At 63.8% G+C, this 13,149-nt stretch overlaps 2 protein-coding genes across 4 annotated transcripts; one reads left to right on the plus strand and one right to left on the minus strand.

The window, feature by feature from the left end:
- Positions 1-159: 159 nt before the first annotated feature.
- Positions 160-4,157, minus strand: LOC141989800 (uncharacterized). The gene is made up of 4 exons (XM_074956717.1): positions 3,895-4,157; positions 1,616-2,391; positions 1,225-1,257; positions 160-803 (listed from the first exon to the last, which is right to left on the minus strand). Exons 2-4 carry the CDS (start codon positions 2,159-2,161, stop codon positions 720-722), a joined length of 663 nt encoding a protein of 220 aa, XP_074812818.1. The 5' UTR covers positions 2,162-2,391; positions 3,895-4,157; the 3' UTR covers positions 160-719.
- A 3,984-nt stretch (positions 4,158-8,141) lies between these two features.
- Positions 8,142-13,149, plus strand: KCTD13 (potassium channel tetramerization domain containing 13). 3 transcript variants are annotated; one of them, XM_074956720.1, is made up of 7 exons: positions 8,142-8,205; positions 9,252-9,513; positions 9,668-9,837; positions 9,990-10,079; positions 10,243-10,295; positions 10,807-11,002; positions 11,569-13,149. In XM_074956720.1, exons 2-7 carry the CDS (start codon positions 9,258-9,260, stop codon positions 11,806-11,808), a joined length of 1,005 nt encoding a protein of 334 aa, XP_074812821.1. In that variant the 5' UTR covers positions 8,142-8,205; positions 9,252-9,257; the 3' UTR covers positions 11,809-13,149. The 3 variants fall into 3 exon arrangements, with proteins under 3 accessions (XP_074812821.1, XP_074812820.1, XP_074812819.1); XM_074956719.1 differs by having other exon boundaries at positions 8,200-8,328; XM_074956718.1 differs by lacking the exon at positions 8,142-8,205 and having other exon boundaries at positions 9,195-9,513.

The raw sequence follows: 13,149 nt of genomic DNA on the forward strand, positions 1-13,149 counted from the left end.
AAGCCAGGTCTACACCACCCTGGCCCCCAGAACAATTCCCATAGGCCACCCCACCTCCTCTCTCCACCTGCATCATGGGAAATGTAGTCCTCCCAGGGAGCCTCCTCCACAAACACAAGGACTCCACTGAGGCACTTCCACCCCTTGCTACAGATAGAGACAGTGATGCATTATGGGGGATGTAGTTCAGGCCCTCCAGCTCCATCTCCCCAGCCAGATGGCCTCTCCCATGATGCTGCTGCCTGCCCCTGACCCATCATGGGAGATGTAGTCTGGCCAGAGACCCAGCAGAAGGGACGCCATGGTGCGTGATGGGATACGCAGTCCCGCCAAGCTGGCTACAGCTCCCACAATGCATTGTGGCAGCCTCGGGAGGGAATACGCTCCAGGATCTGGCAGCCGCAGAGGGGAAGAAGCAGACAAACAGGGGGGTGAATTTAAATAAATTCATTTTGATTTAATCTGCGGCGGGCCCAGAGCCGCAACTCAGTGGGGACGGAACAAAAAACCGGGACAAAGAGGAAAATTAAAAACCAGTCGTGAAAGCGGAAGGGGGCGGGGGGCTGCGCACAAGGGAAGGGCGCCCTGGGAACGGGGGGGCCAGAGGATAGACATGGGCCTGCGGTCTCCCCATGATCCCACGGCTCTGTGCCGCACCCAGCTGCGGTGAGTCTTGAGGCCAAGTCTTCATGGGGGGACCTGTCCCTCCCCCGCCTGGCTCACAGCGACATCCCCGTCCTGGGAGGCCCCGCGTTTAACCCTTGCCATCCAGGGGTCAGCATAGACCGTGACTCTGCCGGGAGCTGCAGGAGAGGGAGAATGGAAAATGGGGTTAGGGAGTGCTGCCCATGGAGCTTGCCATTCCATAATAGCCCCTGGGGACCCAGGAGTCCGGGCTGTTCCCCATGGCGACCCCCAGATACCAGTGCAGGGGAAGGGGACCTGGTGCTCTCCCATTTCCGGCCACAGTCATGAAGGGGGCGATGTGGAATAGTGGCAAATCAGGCCCAGCTCACAGGGAAGCCCTTTTCCACACAGAGGCAGGGTGGGCTGTGGAACTGCCCGACACTGGATGTTCTGAAGACTGTGAACCACGCAGGACCAGCCAGAGCAGGAGCAGCTGGCCCGAGCATAACCCCAGCCACAGGTTCGAGGGCTGGTGAACAGGAGGTGCCACTGCTGAACCCCCCTGCACTGGCCTAGGGGCTCCAGGGAGACCCTTACCTTGTCTGTGCAGCTTCCATATATGATCCCATGCTGGGGAGACAGAAGGGGAGGGAGGTTAGACCAGGAGAGTCAAACCCAGAGGCCCCAGACACTAAGGGGGCAGCACCCCCAAGTCTGATCAGCCCCCCGCCTTGCCCTCAAACTGACACTTTGAGACCATAGAGTGACACACTTCAGCCCTCCCCTCCCACCCAGGGGCCCTCTCACCACGGTGCCCCCAACTCAGTGGTTCTTGAAAGCCTAAAGGTAGATTGCCCCCCCACCCCCCGCTCTGCCGGTGCCCTCACTCCTGATCCGCAGCCCCCTGCTAGCCCAGCCCCGGGCTCCCCCCGAGCTCTGCCGGTGCCCCTCACTCCCCAACCCGCAGCCCTGCCAGGCCAGCCCTCACCTTCCATGTGATAGTCCCGCGCCTCCTCCCAGTCCTGTGGCTCATCTGTTCCCAGCAGTCCCTGCTCTCCCCTGCAGCGGGCACCAGCCCCTCGGCAGGGCTGCCCGGCCCCTGCAGTCCCAGGGCTGCCGTGGGGGGGGGTTCCTCCGGGCCTGGGGCCAGGGATTGCCCCCGGCCTGGCCGGCGCCCGGCTCGTTGATGAAGGACAGCCCCCACTGGTTCTGGAAGATGGCCCCCAGGTGGGGCTCGGCAGGGGGTGCAGGGGAGCAGTTGGGCAGCGGGCCGGCGGTGCGGAGGGCGGAGGCTGGCACACAGGCCGGCTGGCGCTCCAGGTTCTCCTTCAGCTTGCTGGCATAGCTGATCTTGGGGAGGGTGCGGGCACGGCTGCTGTCCACGGGGAACGCTGGCGGCGGGCGGAACAGGGCCCACGCTCCGGCGCCTTCTCAGCATCCTCCAGGGCTTGGCCAGCGCGCTCTGGGCTGCGGGGGGGCTCAGGGAAGGGGCGCCGCCGGCCAGCCCAACCCCCCCGCCCCTCCCCGGGGCCATGCCCGTTGGTGCTGGGCCCCCACTCCTTGGCCCCGGGGCGGTAGCTCCTGCGGTGAGGGTTGTGGAAGGGCCGAGGGTGAGGGTGATAGCGGTGGGGGTAGCGGTGGGGGGCGGGCGGCCCCGCTCGCGCTCCGACAGCTGCAGGTTGCGGATGTTGAGGGTGTTGGAGGGGCTCAGGGGGGCGCCTCCCTCTGCAGCCTCCGGGCTGTGGCCGTTGGACTCCCAGGTGCCTGCGGGGAGCAGACGGGGTGAGTAGGACACCTGGGTTCTAGTCTTGCCCCATCCCAAACCAAGCTTCAGGACGCCTGGGTTCCATCCCAGCTCTGGGAGGGGAGTGGGGTCCAGTGGTTACAGCAGGACTCCTGGGTTCCCCCTGCTTCAGACAATAACCCCCATCCATCTGCCCCCTCTTCCACCAGCTTCCCACATGAAGGCTCAGACCCCTGGCGCCCCCCAGGCCACGGGCTGGGGATGGACACGGGTCACTTGCCCAGCCTTGCGATGCGGCCACCTCTGCGGGCTGTGGAAGGTGCTCAGTGGTTTGACAGCAAAGGAACAGGCCTCTGGCGCCATCAGGAGAGGGCAAAGGAAGGAACATCCCCCTGCCTGTCGCTCCCCCCCCAGCGCCCCCTGCCCCCCCCCGTGCCCCCTTCCCATCCCACTCCCCGTGGTGCCCCCTGTCTGTCCTTACCCCCGCCCCCGGCCCGTCCCGCTCAACCCCCCAGCTGTCCCTGGCCATCCACTCCCACAGTGCCCCCTGCCCATCCTCCCTCCACCCCAGCTCCCTGCAGAGCCCCCTGCCCATTCCTATCTGTCCCACTCCCCGCAGTGCCCTCTGCCCATCCTCCCACCCCAGCTCCCCCTGCCCTTTCCTCCACCCCCCACGGCGCTCCCTGCCCATCCCTCCCTCCTTCTCCCCCCGGTGCCCCCTGCTCTTCCCTCCTGCACCCCACAGCACCCCCTGCCCATCCCTCCTCCCCCCACCTCGCCCCCACCACTCCCTGTGGCCCAGCACCCCCTAGCTCTGGCTGAGTTCCTGGTCAGTCTGCTGGCAGGAGGAGGGTTACACAAGCCAAGGTTGCAGCTGGACCCCACCTTGGGCAGGGACAGCCAGGAAATCTGGGCACCTCTCAGCTGGCTGCCAGCCCCCAAATCTCTGTAACCGCCATGCCCCCTTTAATGTATTGGGGTCACCTCCCTGCATCCCCAGATGTCCTGGATACCCCCACCTGTTGTGCCTGGTCCTCAGGATGATACCCCGCCTCCTGGTACTGGGGTACCCCCATCCTCCAGGAAGCACCCCATTACTCCTGCTGAGATGGGCAAGGCCAGGGCAAATGGGCACTCTATGGGGGGCCCCTTTCTTCCACAATTACAGGGGATACAGGTGGGGGGAACACAGGGGGCTCAGCAGGGGGAACGAGAGGGATCCAGGGAAGGGGGATATGGGGGCCTTGGCAGGGGATACAGGGGCTCAGCGGGGGGATACAGGCAGGGGGCACACAAGCTCAGTGGGGAAATATGGGGGGCTCGGCGAGGGGGGCCCCAGGCAGGGAGAATATGGGGGGCTCAGCAATGGACACAGGTGAAGGACATGGCGGGGGAATATGTGGGGTTCGGGAGGGAATTATGGGGGGCTCGGCAGGGGACACTGGCATGGGAAATATGGGGGGCTTGGCGGGGAATACAGGTGGGGAGAATATGGGGGGCACATGGGGGCTCGGTGGGGTTACCTGCTGGGATGCGGTTGGTGAGATTGTGCAGCTGCCCCTCCAGCCCTCGGGTCGGCACCTCTCCTTCTTCAGCCCCAGCAGCCGCGGCTCTGGCTCGGGGTCGCGGTTCTCGTCTATACCCAGCTCCTCCTTCTGCATGGCCCTCGCCCCACACCCCTGCCCGGCCCGCAGAACTGCCCCAAGGGACCCCTGCACCACAGAGCCTGGGCAACCCCGGGACAGCCCCTAGCACCCCTCTGCCAGCACACGGAGACCCCAGACAGCCCCTAGCGGCCCTGGCAGTGCCAGGACCCTAACACAGCCCCCTGCCCCCCACACACCCGCAACACAGCCCTCTCCCCACTGCCTAGCCCAGGGAACTTAATACAACCCTATCCCCCCACCCCTGCACCCCAGACACCTCCCAGCACAACCCCCTGCCTCCCTGTGCGCCCCAGACACCCCCTGCCCCTCAACACCCCCCAGCACAGCCCCCCAAGCCCCTGTGCGCCCCAGACACCCCCTGCCCCTCGACACCCCCCAGCACAGCCCCCCAAGCCCCTGTGCGCCCCAGACACCCCCTGCCCCTCGACACCCCCAGCACAGCCCCCCAAGCCCCTGTGCACCCCAGACACCCCCTGCCCCTCGACACCCCCAGCACAGCCCCCCAAGCCCCTGTGCACCCCAGACACCCTCTGCCCCTCGACACCCCCCAGCACAGCCCCCCAAGCCCCTGTGCGCCCCAGACACCCCTGCCTCTCGACACCCCCCAGCACAGCCCCCCCAAGCCCCTGTGCGCCCCAACACCCCTCAGCCCAGCTCAGCCCCTCCACCTGCCCAGGCCCCCGACCCACTGCAGGCCGCTCACTCCAGGCCCCGCGCGCTCCCAACCGCCCGCCCGGCACATTCACCCTGGCCCCGCCACGTGATCCTCCCCAGACCCGGAACCCCCCCCCCTCCCTGCGTCACATGACCGCCCGGCACCGCGCCAGGACCTAGCCACGTGACCAGGCCGCCCAACCCGGCCTGCCCTCCCTCTGTCACGTGACCGGCCCGAAGTCACGGGACCCTAATTGTCCTCCCACCACCGAGTATTCGGCCCCCCATCTGGTCACATGACTCGCTCCTTTCCCCGCCCTCAGCCACTTGATTGGCACATACCCAGAGAGCCCGAGGGTCGCTCGCTGTGCTCAGCATCCCCCCGCCTGGCAGTGCCCCCCCGCCTACCGCAAGGTCTGCCCCACTCGGTCGCCCGGGATGGCACCGGGTTGGCGTCTGTCCCCCCTGGGGTGACCGGGCGGGACCTGCCGGCATCTGCCCCGCTCAGTCGCCCGGGACGGCACCGGGTTGGCGTCTGTCCCCCCTAGGGTGACCGGGCGGGACCCGCCGGTGTCTGCCCCGCTCTGTCGCCTGGGACGCGCCAGGTTGGCATCTGTCCCCCTGGGGTGACCGGGCGGGACCCGCCGGCATCTGCCCCGCTCAGTCGCCCGGGGACGGCCCCGGGTTGGCGTCTGTCCCCCTGGGGTGACCGGGCGGGACCCGCCGGCATCTGCCCCGCTCAGTCGCCCGGGACGGCACCGGGTTGGCGTCTGTCCCCCTGGGGTGACCGGGCGGGACCCGCCAGCATCTGCCCGCTCAGTCGCCCGGGACGGCACCGGGTTGGAGTCTCTTACATCATTGGTCAATTGTGCAGTACTACATTGACATCTGCTCCCTGATTGGTCACCCAAGATGGTTCTGTGTTAGTCTCTGCCCTGTAATCGGGCAACTGAGGTTGTACCATATTGGTGTCTACCCCTGACAGCTCACCCAGGATGACATTGGCTTGCTGTCTGTCCTCCCATTGATCAACTGACATTGCCCCGGATTGGTTGCCCAAGATGGTGGTACCATGATGGCATCTGTCCCTTGACTACCCAGGTTGCCACTGCATTGGTATCTGTTACCTCAGTAGCCATGTGGGATATCTTGGTGCTGTGAGCCATCTCTTCGATAGGTGCCTGGAGCAGCTCTGCAGTGGTGTCTTCCCTCGGACGGTGCCTCTTCCTGTCTGGAGCACTCGGAACAGTGTCCCACTGACCATGGGGGCAACTCTACATTGGCGTCTGTCCTGATTGGTCACCCCGGAGGGCACTGTGTTACCATCTATTCTCTCATTGGGCGACCAGGGCAGTACCACATTGACATCTATCCCCTAATTGGACACCCAGAATGGCAGTGTGTTAAAACCTGTCCTCTCATTGGGCAACCAGGGCAGTACCAAATCTATCCCCTAATTGGTCACCCACGATAGCGCTGTGTTTAGCCTCTGTCCTCTCACTGGGCAACAGAAATGATACCACGTTGGTGTCTGTCCCAGACTGGTCACTGAAGATGGTGGTGGGCTGGTGTCTCTCCCCTCACTGTCTGTGGGGGCTGCTGACGCAGCTGACTGGCATCTCTCTCCTTGCTGGGCAGGGCATTGATGCCCAGTTGGCATCTATTTCCCCAATGGGCAGGGGGAGCTATTGGCAGTGCTGTCAGTCTGACATCTCTCCCCTCGCTGGGCAAGGTCATAACGCCCCATTGGTGTCTCCCCCATGACTGGACACGGGATGTCGGCGGTGCCAGGCAGTGTCTCTCCCCTTGGTGGCGCTGGGCTGGGCACCGTCTCTCCTCTCGGTCGCCCTCCCTCGGGCCAGCGTCTCTCCCCTCGGCGTCTCTCCCCGGGCCAGGCTGGCATCTCTTTCCCTCAGGTCTGGCCGGCGTCTCTCCCCGGGGCCGGGCCGGAGTCTCTTTCCCTCAGGTCTGGCCGGCGTCTCTCCCCTCGGCGTCTCTCCCCGGGCCGGGCCAGCATCTCTCCCCTCGGCATCTCTCCGCCAGGCTGGGCTGGCGTCTCTTTCCCTCAGGTCTGGCTGGTGTCTCTCCCCTCGGCGTCTCTCCGCCAGGCCGGGCCGGCGTCTCTCCCCCTCAGCGTCTCTCCCCCGGGCCGGGCTGACGTCTCTTTCCCTCAGGTCTGGCCAGCGTTTCTCCCCGGGGCCGGGCCGGCGTCTCTCCTCCGGGCCAGGCTGGCGTCTCTCCCCTCGGCGTCTCTCCCCCAGGGCCAGGCTGGCCATCTCTTTCCCTCAGGTCTGGCCGGCGTCTCTCCCCTCGGTGTCTCTCCCCCAGGCCGGGCTGACGTCTCTTTCCTCAGGTCTGGTCGGTGTCTCTCCCCCGGGCCAGGCTGTCATCTCTTTCCCTCAGGTCTGGCCGGCATCTCTCCCCGGGGCCAGGCTGGCATCTCTCCCCTCGGCGTCTCTCCGCTGGGGCCAGGCTGGCATCTCTTTCCCTCAGGTCTGGCCGGCGTCTCTCCCCTCAGCGTCTCTCCCCCGGGCCGGGCTGACGTCTCTTTCCCTCAGGTCTGGCCAGCGTTTCTCCCCCGGACCAGGCTGGCATCTCTCCCCTCGGTGTCTCTCCCCCGGGGCCAGGCTGGCATCTCTTTCCCTCAGGTCTGGCCAGCGTCTCTCCCCTCGGCGTCTCTCCCCCGGGCCGGGCTGACGTCTCTTTCCCTCAGGTCTGGCCGGCGTCTCTCCCCTCGGCGCCTCTCCCCCGGGCCGGGCTGACGTCTCTTTCCCTCAGGTCTGGCCAGCGTTTCTCCCCCGGGCCAGGCTGGCATCTCTCCCCTCGGTGTCTCTCCCCCGGGGCCAGGCTGGCATCTCTTTCCCTCAAGTCTGGCCGGCGTCTCTCCCCCGGGCCGGGCTGACGTCTCTTTCCCTCAGGTCTGGTCGGTGTCTCTCCCCCGGCGCCAGGCCAGCCTCTGGCCACTGGCCACGTGCCGCTCCAATGGCCTCCATTTGGCCGCCATTTTGTTCCCTCGCCCGCCCTGCCCCCAACCTCAACCGCATTTGAAAAGCGCGCGCTACACGTGAGCAACGGTCCTAACGTTCGCGGACCGCAGGGAACAGAATGCGCATGCGCCGCACTGGACACTGGTCGCTTTCCAAGGGTAGCAGCCCACTTGCGTTATGCACATGCGCTCACTGACGTTTCCCCGCCCTGTCCCCTACCTTATGAGCATGCGCACCATTCTCCCAAAGGCCTGCTGATGCTATGCGCATGCGCGAATTGCCTTGTTACGGTAGCCTAGCTTTGCGTTCTGCACATGCGCGGCCGGAGGACCTTCACGCCAGGAGACATCCCTGCTCCCTTCCCCTCCCGCCCAGTTAATTGTTCTGCGCATGCGCAGGTTCGGAAACGTGCTCTTGCCGCAGCCCCGTCTTATCCCTGCGCATGCGCGTAAGTGGACCCTCCCTCCAGGGGGCGGGGCGCAGCTGGGTACCCGGATGAACATGCCAAGCCCGACGCGCATGCGCGGTGCGGCTCTCTCTGGCTGAGTGCGGCGGGGAACTGGCCTGGCGGGTGGCGCAGGGAGCTGGGTGGGGGGAGCAGGGAGGGGCCGGGCCTCGCCCCACCCCCCGCACGGGGCGGGCAGGGCAGGTGAGAGCGGCGGCGCGGACTAGGGGTCAAAGGGCAGGGAGGGGCGGGGCTGTGGGCGGAGGGCGGGGCTGGGGGTCAAAGGGCAGGGAGGGGGCAGTGCTCTGGCCAGAGGGGGTCAAAGGGCGAGGAGGGGGGGTTGTAGGTCAAAGGGAGGGGCCGTGGACAGAGGGGGACAAAGGGAGGGGGAGGGGCCTTGGGTAGGGGGCACAAGGGTAGGGGCCATGGGGAGAGGGTGGGGTTGGGGGGTCAAAGGGCAGGGAGGGGCCATGGGCAGAGGGTGTGGTGGGGGTCAAAGGGCAGGGAGGGGCCATGGGCAGAGGGTGGGGTTGGGGGTCAAAGGGCAGGGAGGGGGAGGGGCCATGGGCAGACGGTGGGGTTGAGGGACAAAGGGCAGGGATCTCCTAGGACTAGGGGTCGGCTCCTGACCAGAGGGGCCCATTCTTCGGGGTGAGGGAAGCCGAGAGCTGTTGGGGAGGGGTGTACACTCAGGTAAGGCCACGTCTACACTTACATGCTCCCTGTAGCACAGGTGTACTGACGCAGCCACGTGGCTGTAGCACACGTGGAGCTGTGTTACACTGACAACGTATGAGAGCTCTTCCAGTGATGTAATAAAAGCAGCTCAATGAGGAGCCGTACCTGTGTCGGGGGAGAGTGTCTCCTGCCAATATAGCACTGGGCAAACAAGCATTTATGCCAGCAAAAGTTGCATCGCTCGGGGAGGGGTGTGTTTTCACCCACTTGAGCAACAAAAGGTTTGTTGACATAAGTGCTAGTGTGTACGTGGCCTAACTGGGGTCGGGGGCAAATGTCACGTGAACCAAGCTGGACACAGGGAGCGTAAGTGGGGAGGGGGGTCCCGGATAATGGAGAGAGGACCCCGATTCATCCCCGTACCCTTTTTCCGCCCCTCCCTGCTGCAGGTGGAGATGTCGGCGGAGGCCACGATGACCCCGCTCCCAGCCCCCGAGGCCTGCGCCCCCATGGTATCCATGCAGCATCAGCCTACAGGGGGAGCAGTGGGTGTGACCTTTGACCTAAAGCCCTTGAATCCTAGCAGCAAGTACGTGAAGTTGAACGTGGGGGGGTCCCTGCACTACACCACAGTGCAGACCCTCACCAAGCAGGACACCATGCTCAAGGCCATGTTCAGCGGTAGAATGGAGGTGCTCACTGACAGCGAAGGTACCTGCCCTGCTCCTCACAGTGCCCCTGATGGGAGGGGCCGGGGCTGGAGTAGCCAGGAGCTCCCTCCATACCCAGTGCTCCTGCCCCACTCCCCACAGTGCCACTTGCTGGGAGAGGCACTCTACATCCTTTTGTCTCTTCCTCTCTTCAGGCTGGATCCTGATCGACCGCAGCGGGCGTCACTTTGGCACCATCCTCAACTACCTGCGGGATGGCTCGGTCTCGCTCCCAGAGTCACAGCGGGAGCTGGAGGAGATGCTGTCCGAGGCACGGTACTACCTCATCCAGGGGCTGGTGGAGGACTGCCAGCTCGCCCTGCAGGTAGGGAACGAGTGGGGGTGGGGTCACTGAGGGCTCTGGGATTCCCCTGCTGTGATTCCTGGGGGCAGGGCTATGCCATGGGGACGGGGTCACTAAGGGAGTCATGGGTCCCAGGAGCCTGCAGTGACCTTGCTGGTCTCTGTTCCTCCTAGCAAAAGAGTGATGGCTATGATCCTCTGTGTCTCATTCCCATGGTGACATCCCCCAAGGAAGAGCAACAGATCATCTCCAGCTGCTCCAAGGTGAGACAGGCAGACAAGGCCACCCTTATTGGCCTTTCCAGTCGCCCCAGTATCACCCTCTGCGCTGACACCCCCCAGCCGTCTCCCTCCCCTTTGCACTAAGTTATGCTGAGCGACTCGTACGAATCCAGCCTCATTTCCTGTCTCTCGGTTTTTTTTCCAGCCAGTGGTGAAACTGTTGCATAACAGGAGCAACAACAAGTATTCGTATACCAGGTAATCGAGCGCTCCTGACCCACTCCCTGCAGCACCCCCTGCTGGGAGAGACTGGGGCTGAAGTACTGGGAGCTGCCTCCATAGCCGGTGCCCCACCCCCTCCCAACAGCGCCCCCTGCTGGGAGAGGCCAGGGCTGGAGTTGCTGGGAGCTCCCCGTACAGCCAGTGCCCCTCCCCAGATCACTCCCACCTGGGAGAGGCTGGGGCTGAAGTAATAGTGAGCTCCCCTTGAGCCCACGCCCCCTGCTGGGAGAGGCTGGGGCAGAAGTAATAGTGAGCTCCCCTTGAGCCCACGCCCCCTGCTGGGAGAGGCTGGGGCTGGAGTTGCTGAGAGCTCCCTCCACAGCCAGTGCTCCTCGCCCTCCCCAGATCAGCCCTATCCTCTCCCAGGAAGGGGTGAAGTAGCCAGGAGCTCCCCTAGAGCCGGTGCTCCTGCCCCACTGCCCAGACCACCCCCTGCTGGTCTGGAGTAGCTGGGAGCCTCCCCACCCATGGGGTCTCTTCTCCGCAGTAACTCGGATGATAACCTGCTGAAGAACATTGAGCTGTTCGACAAGCTGGCGCTGCGCTTCAACGGGCGGGTCCTCTTCATCAAGGACGTGCTGGGGGATGAGATCTGCTGCTGGTCCTTCTATGGGCAGGGCCGCAAAATCGCCGAGGTCTGCTGCACCTCCATCGTCTACGCCACCGAGAAGAAGCAGACCAAGGTACCCCTGGGCCCTCACACTTAGTACATTCCATGAGCAAATTGCCCTGCAGCACATTGGTCTATTCCAAGGATATACGTGAATCTCTCTTATGTTAGCACATGGTATGGCCCAAGGCAGTGTGGATGGACCCCTCTCTTTGCTGTCACATGGACTCTTGGTGTGATCCAGCACCCCTTGTCACCTTCACACGTGGTATGATCCAGTGCCATCAGAGCAGTCTCCTCTTTTCCAGTCACATGCTCACTTGATATGGTCCAACACCAAGTGGGTACCCCGCCCCCGCATCATAGCATCAATTGGTATGGTCCTAGGCCAAGTGGGTGGTCCCCTGTCCGTGGGCACTTGGTATGGTCCAACGCCACCAGCTGGTTCCCCCCATGGTTTTTCTTGGTATGTTCCATGGGTAGCCCATTATACTTGGTATATTTCAAGACAACCCCCCCCCCCTTGGTAGCTTCCAAGGCCACATGGGCAGTTGCTGGTGGGATTCTTTGAGGCTGTGGGGGGCGTGGCTTGTAAAGCTGCCCCGCCCCTGGGCCCAGCCTAACCTCCGACCCCCACAGGTGGAGTTCCCCGAGGCCCGGATCTTCGAGGAGACCCTGAACATTCTGATCTACGAGACCCCGCGGGTCCCCGACAAGGCGCTCCTGGAAGCGACGGGCGGGGCGGCCGGAGGAGGGGGCGGCCCCCACCGGGCCGACGAGGAGGATGGGCGGGAGCACCGGGTCCGGCGCATCCACGTCCGGCGCCACATCATGCATGACGAGCGCCCCCACGGCCACCAAGCCGTCTTCAAGGACTGAGCCCGCGCCGCCCCCACGGCCCCGTCCAGGTGCCAAACGGCGGGGTGGGGGCTCCCCTTCTCTCTGCCACACCCCACTGCCTCTCTGACCTTCCTGGGGTCTCCCTTGACCCCCTCTGCCTTGTGGCTTCTGACCTTTGACCCCCTTCTCCGATTCGACTCCCCGGCAGTAGAGACCTGGGTAACCCCCTGGGCTGCGCAGAGGAAAGGGACACAGGAGACCCCTCCTGCTTAATTAATCGCCCAGGCACCAACTCCTGTGTTTAACGAGCCTAATTCCTTTGCTTTTGTGGGTGTGTGGACTTCCTGGTCTGTCCCCCCATCCCGCTCCATTCTGGACTGACACCCGTGCCACAACTGTAGCTCTAACCCAGCCCGGCACTGCAGGTCAGGCCGGGATCAGTCACCCACTGCCCCAGGGGGTGGGAGACAGCAGGGAGGCCAGTGCTGGCTTATGGTGTGGTTAGGGGGTGCTGGCTGAGCAGGCAGCTGCCAGCTAGTCCAGCCCTGGGCCCCTCCCAGCTGTGGGGAGGGGCGCTGGCTGTGGGGGGAGCTCCCGGCTACTCCAGCCCCAGACTCTCCCAGCAGGGGGTGCTGTGGGGAGTTCTGGCAGTGGGAGTTTTGCTCCCTTTGCTTCTGGGGGTGGGGGAGTGACCCCCATTTACCAGCCTCAAAACTGTCCTTTCCTTGCCAAACTCATGGTACGTTCCAACCTACCAGACTTCACACCCCTTTTCTACAAATGACATGGCATGACCCTAATCTTCCTACCCTGCCCCCCCCCATTCATGGTACAACCCCGCTACTGTCCTTTACCACATACATGGAATTCACCTCCCCCTCCCCCCCAAATACAGGGTGTTCCTTACCTGTATCTCCTAAAACACATGGTACGCTCCAATCTATTGGGCCCATCCCCTTCACCGCAAAATACAATGGAACGCACCGCTCTTCTCCTCCCCCCCGGCCAAATACAGTGGAATCCTCCACTCCCCTTCCACCCCCCCAATAAAATTTTGCTCAATCACCCAATGTAAATTGGTATCTTCAAATCCCCTTCTCCTACAAATTAAAATGGGCTAATTCCAACCTTCCTCCAAGTAAATGTGTTAAGCCCCACCCCTCAAAATAAAATGGGACATTCCAACCTCCCTGTTAAATGGGGTGTTCCAATCCCCTTCCCTTACAAAATATAATGGAATGCTTCCACCTGCCCCAAAGGAAATGGGATGTTCCAAACCTCACCCCCCTAAAAATACAATGGGATGCTCCAATCCCCCTCCCAAATCAATTGGGATGTTCCAAACCTCAGCCCTGTAGAAAACACAATGGGGAGAGGCAG

This window comes from Natator depressus, chromosome 6, assembly GCF_965152275.1.
Source record: "Natator depressus isolate rNatDep1 chromosome 6, rNatDep2.hap1, whole genome shotgun sequence".
NCBI classification, from domain to species: domain Eukaryota; kingdom Metazoa; phylum Chordata; order Testudines; family Cheloniidae; genus Natator; species Natator depressus.

What these genes read in the sequence shown, in the direction of transcription:
- LOC141989800 (XM_074956717.1), bottom strand. Translation starts at nt 2,161, where the DNA reads ATGGCCCCGGGGAGGGGCGGGGGGGTTGGGCTGGCCGGCGGCGCCCCT. An exon ending in GCGGGACTATCACATGGAAG is followed by an intron (nt 1,258 to 1,615) that starts GTGAGGGCTGGC and finishes CTGTCTCCCCAG; the next exon opens with CATGGGATCATATATGGAAG. An exon ending in ATGGAAGCTGCACAGACAAG is followed by an intron (nt 804 to 1,224) that starts GTAAGGGTCTCC and finishes CCTCTCCTGCAG; the next exon opens with CTCCCGGCAGAGTCACGGTC.
- KCTD13 (XM_074956718.1), top strand. Translation starts at nt 9,195, where the DNA reads ATGGAGAGAGGACCCCGATTCATCCCCGTACCCTTTTTCCGCCCCTCC. An exon ending in AACAAGTATTCGTATACCAG is followed by an intron (nt 10,296 to 10,806) that starts GTAATCGAGCGC and finishes TCTTCTCCGCAG; the next exon opens with TAACTCGGATGATAACCTGC. An exon ending in CCGAGAAGAAGCAGACCAAG is followed by an intron (nt 11,003 to 11,568) that starts GTACCCCTGGGC and finishes CGACCCCCACAG; the next exon opens with GTGGAGTTCCCCGAGGCCCG.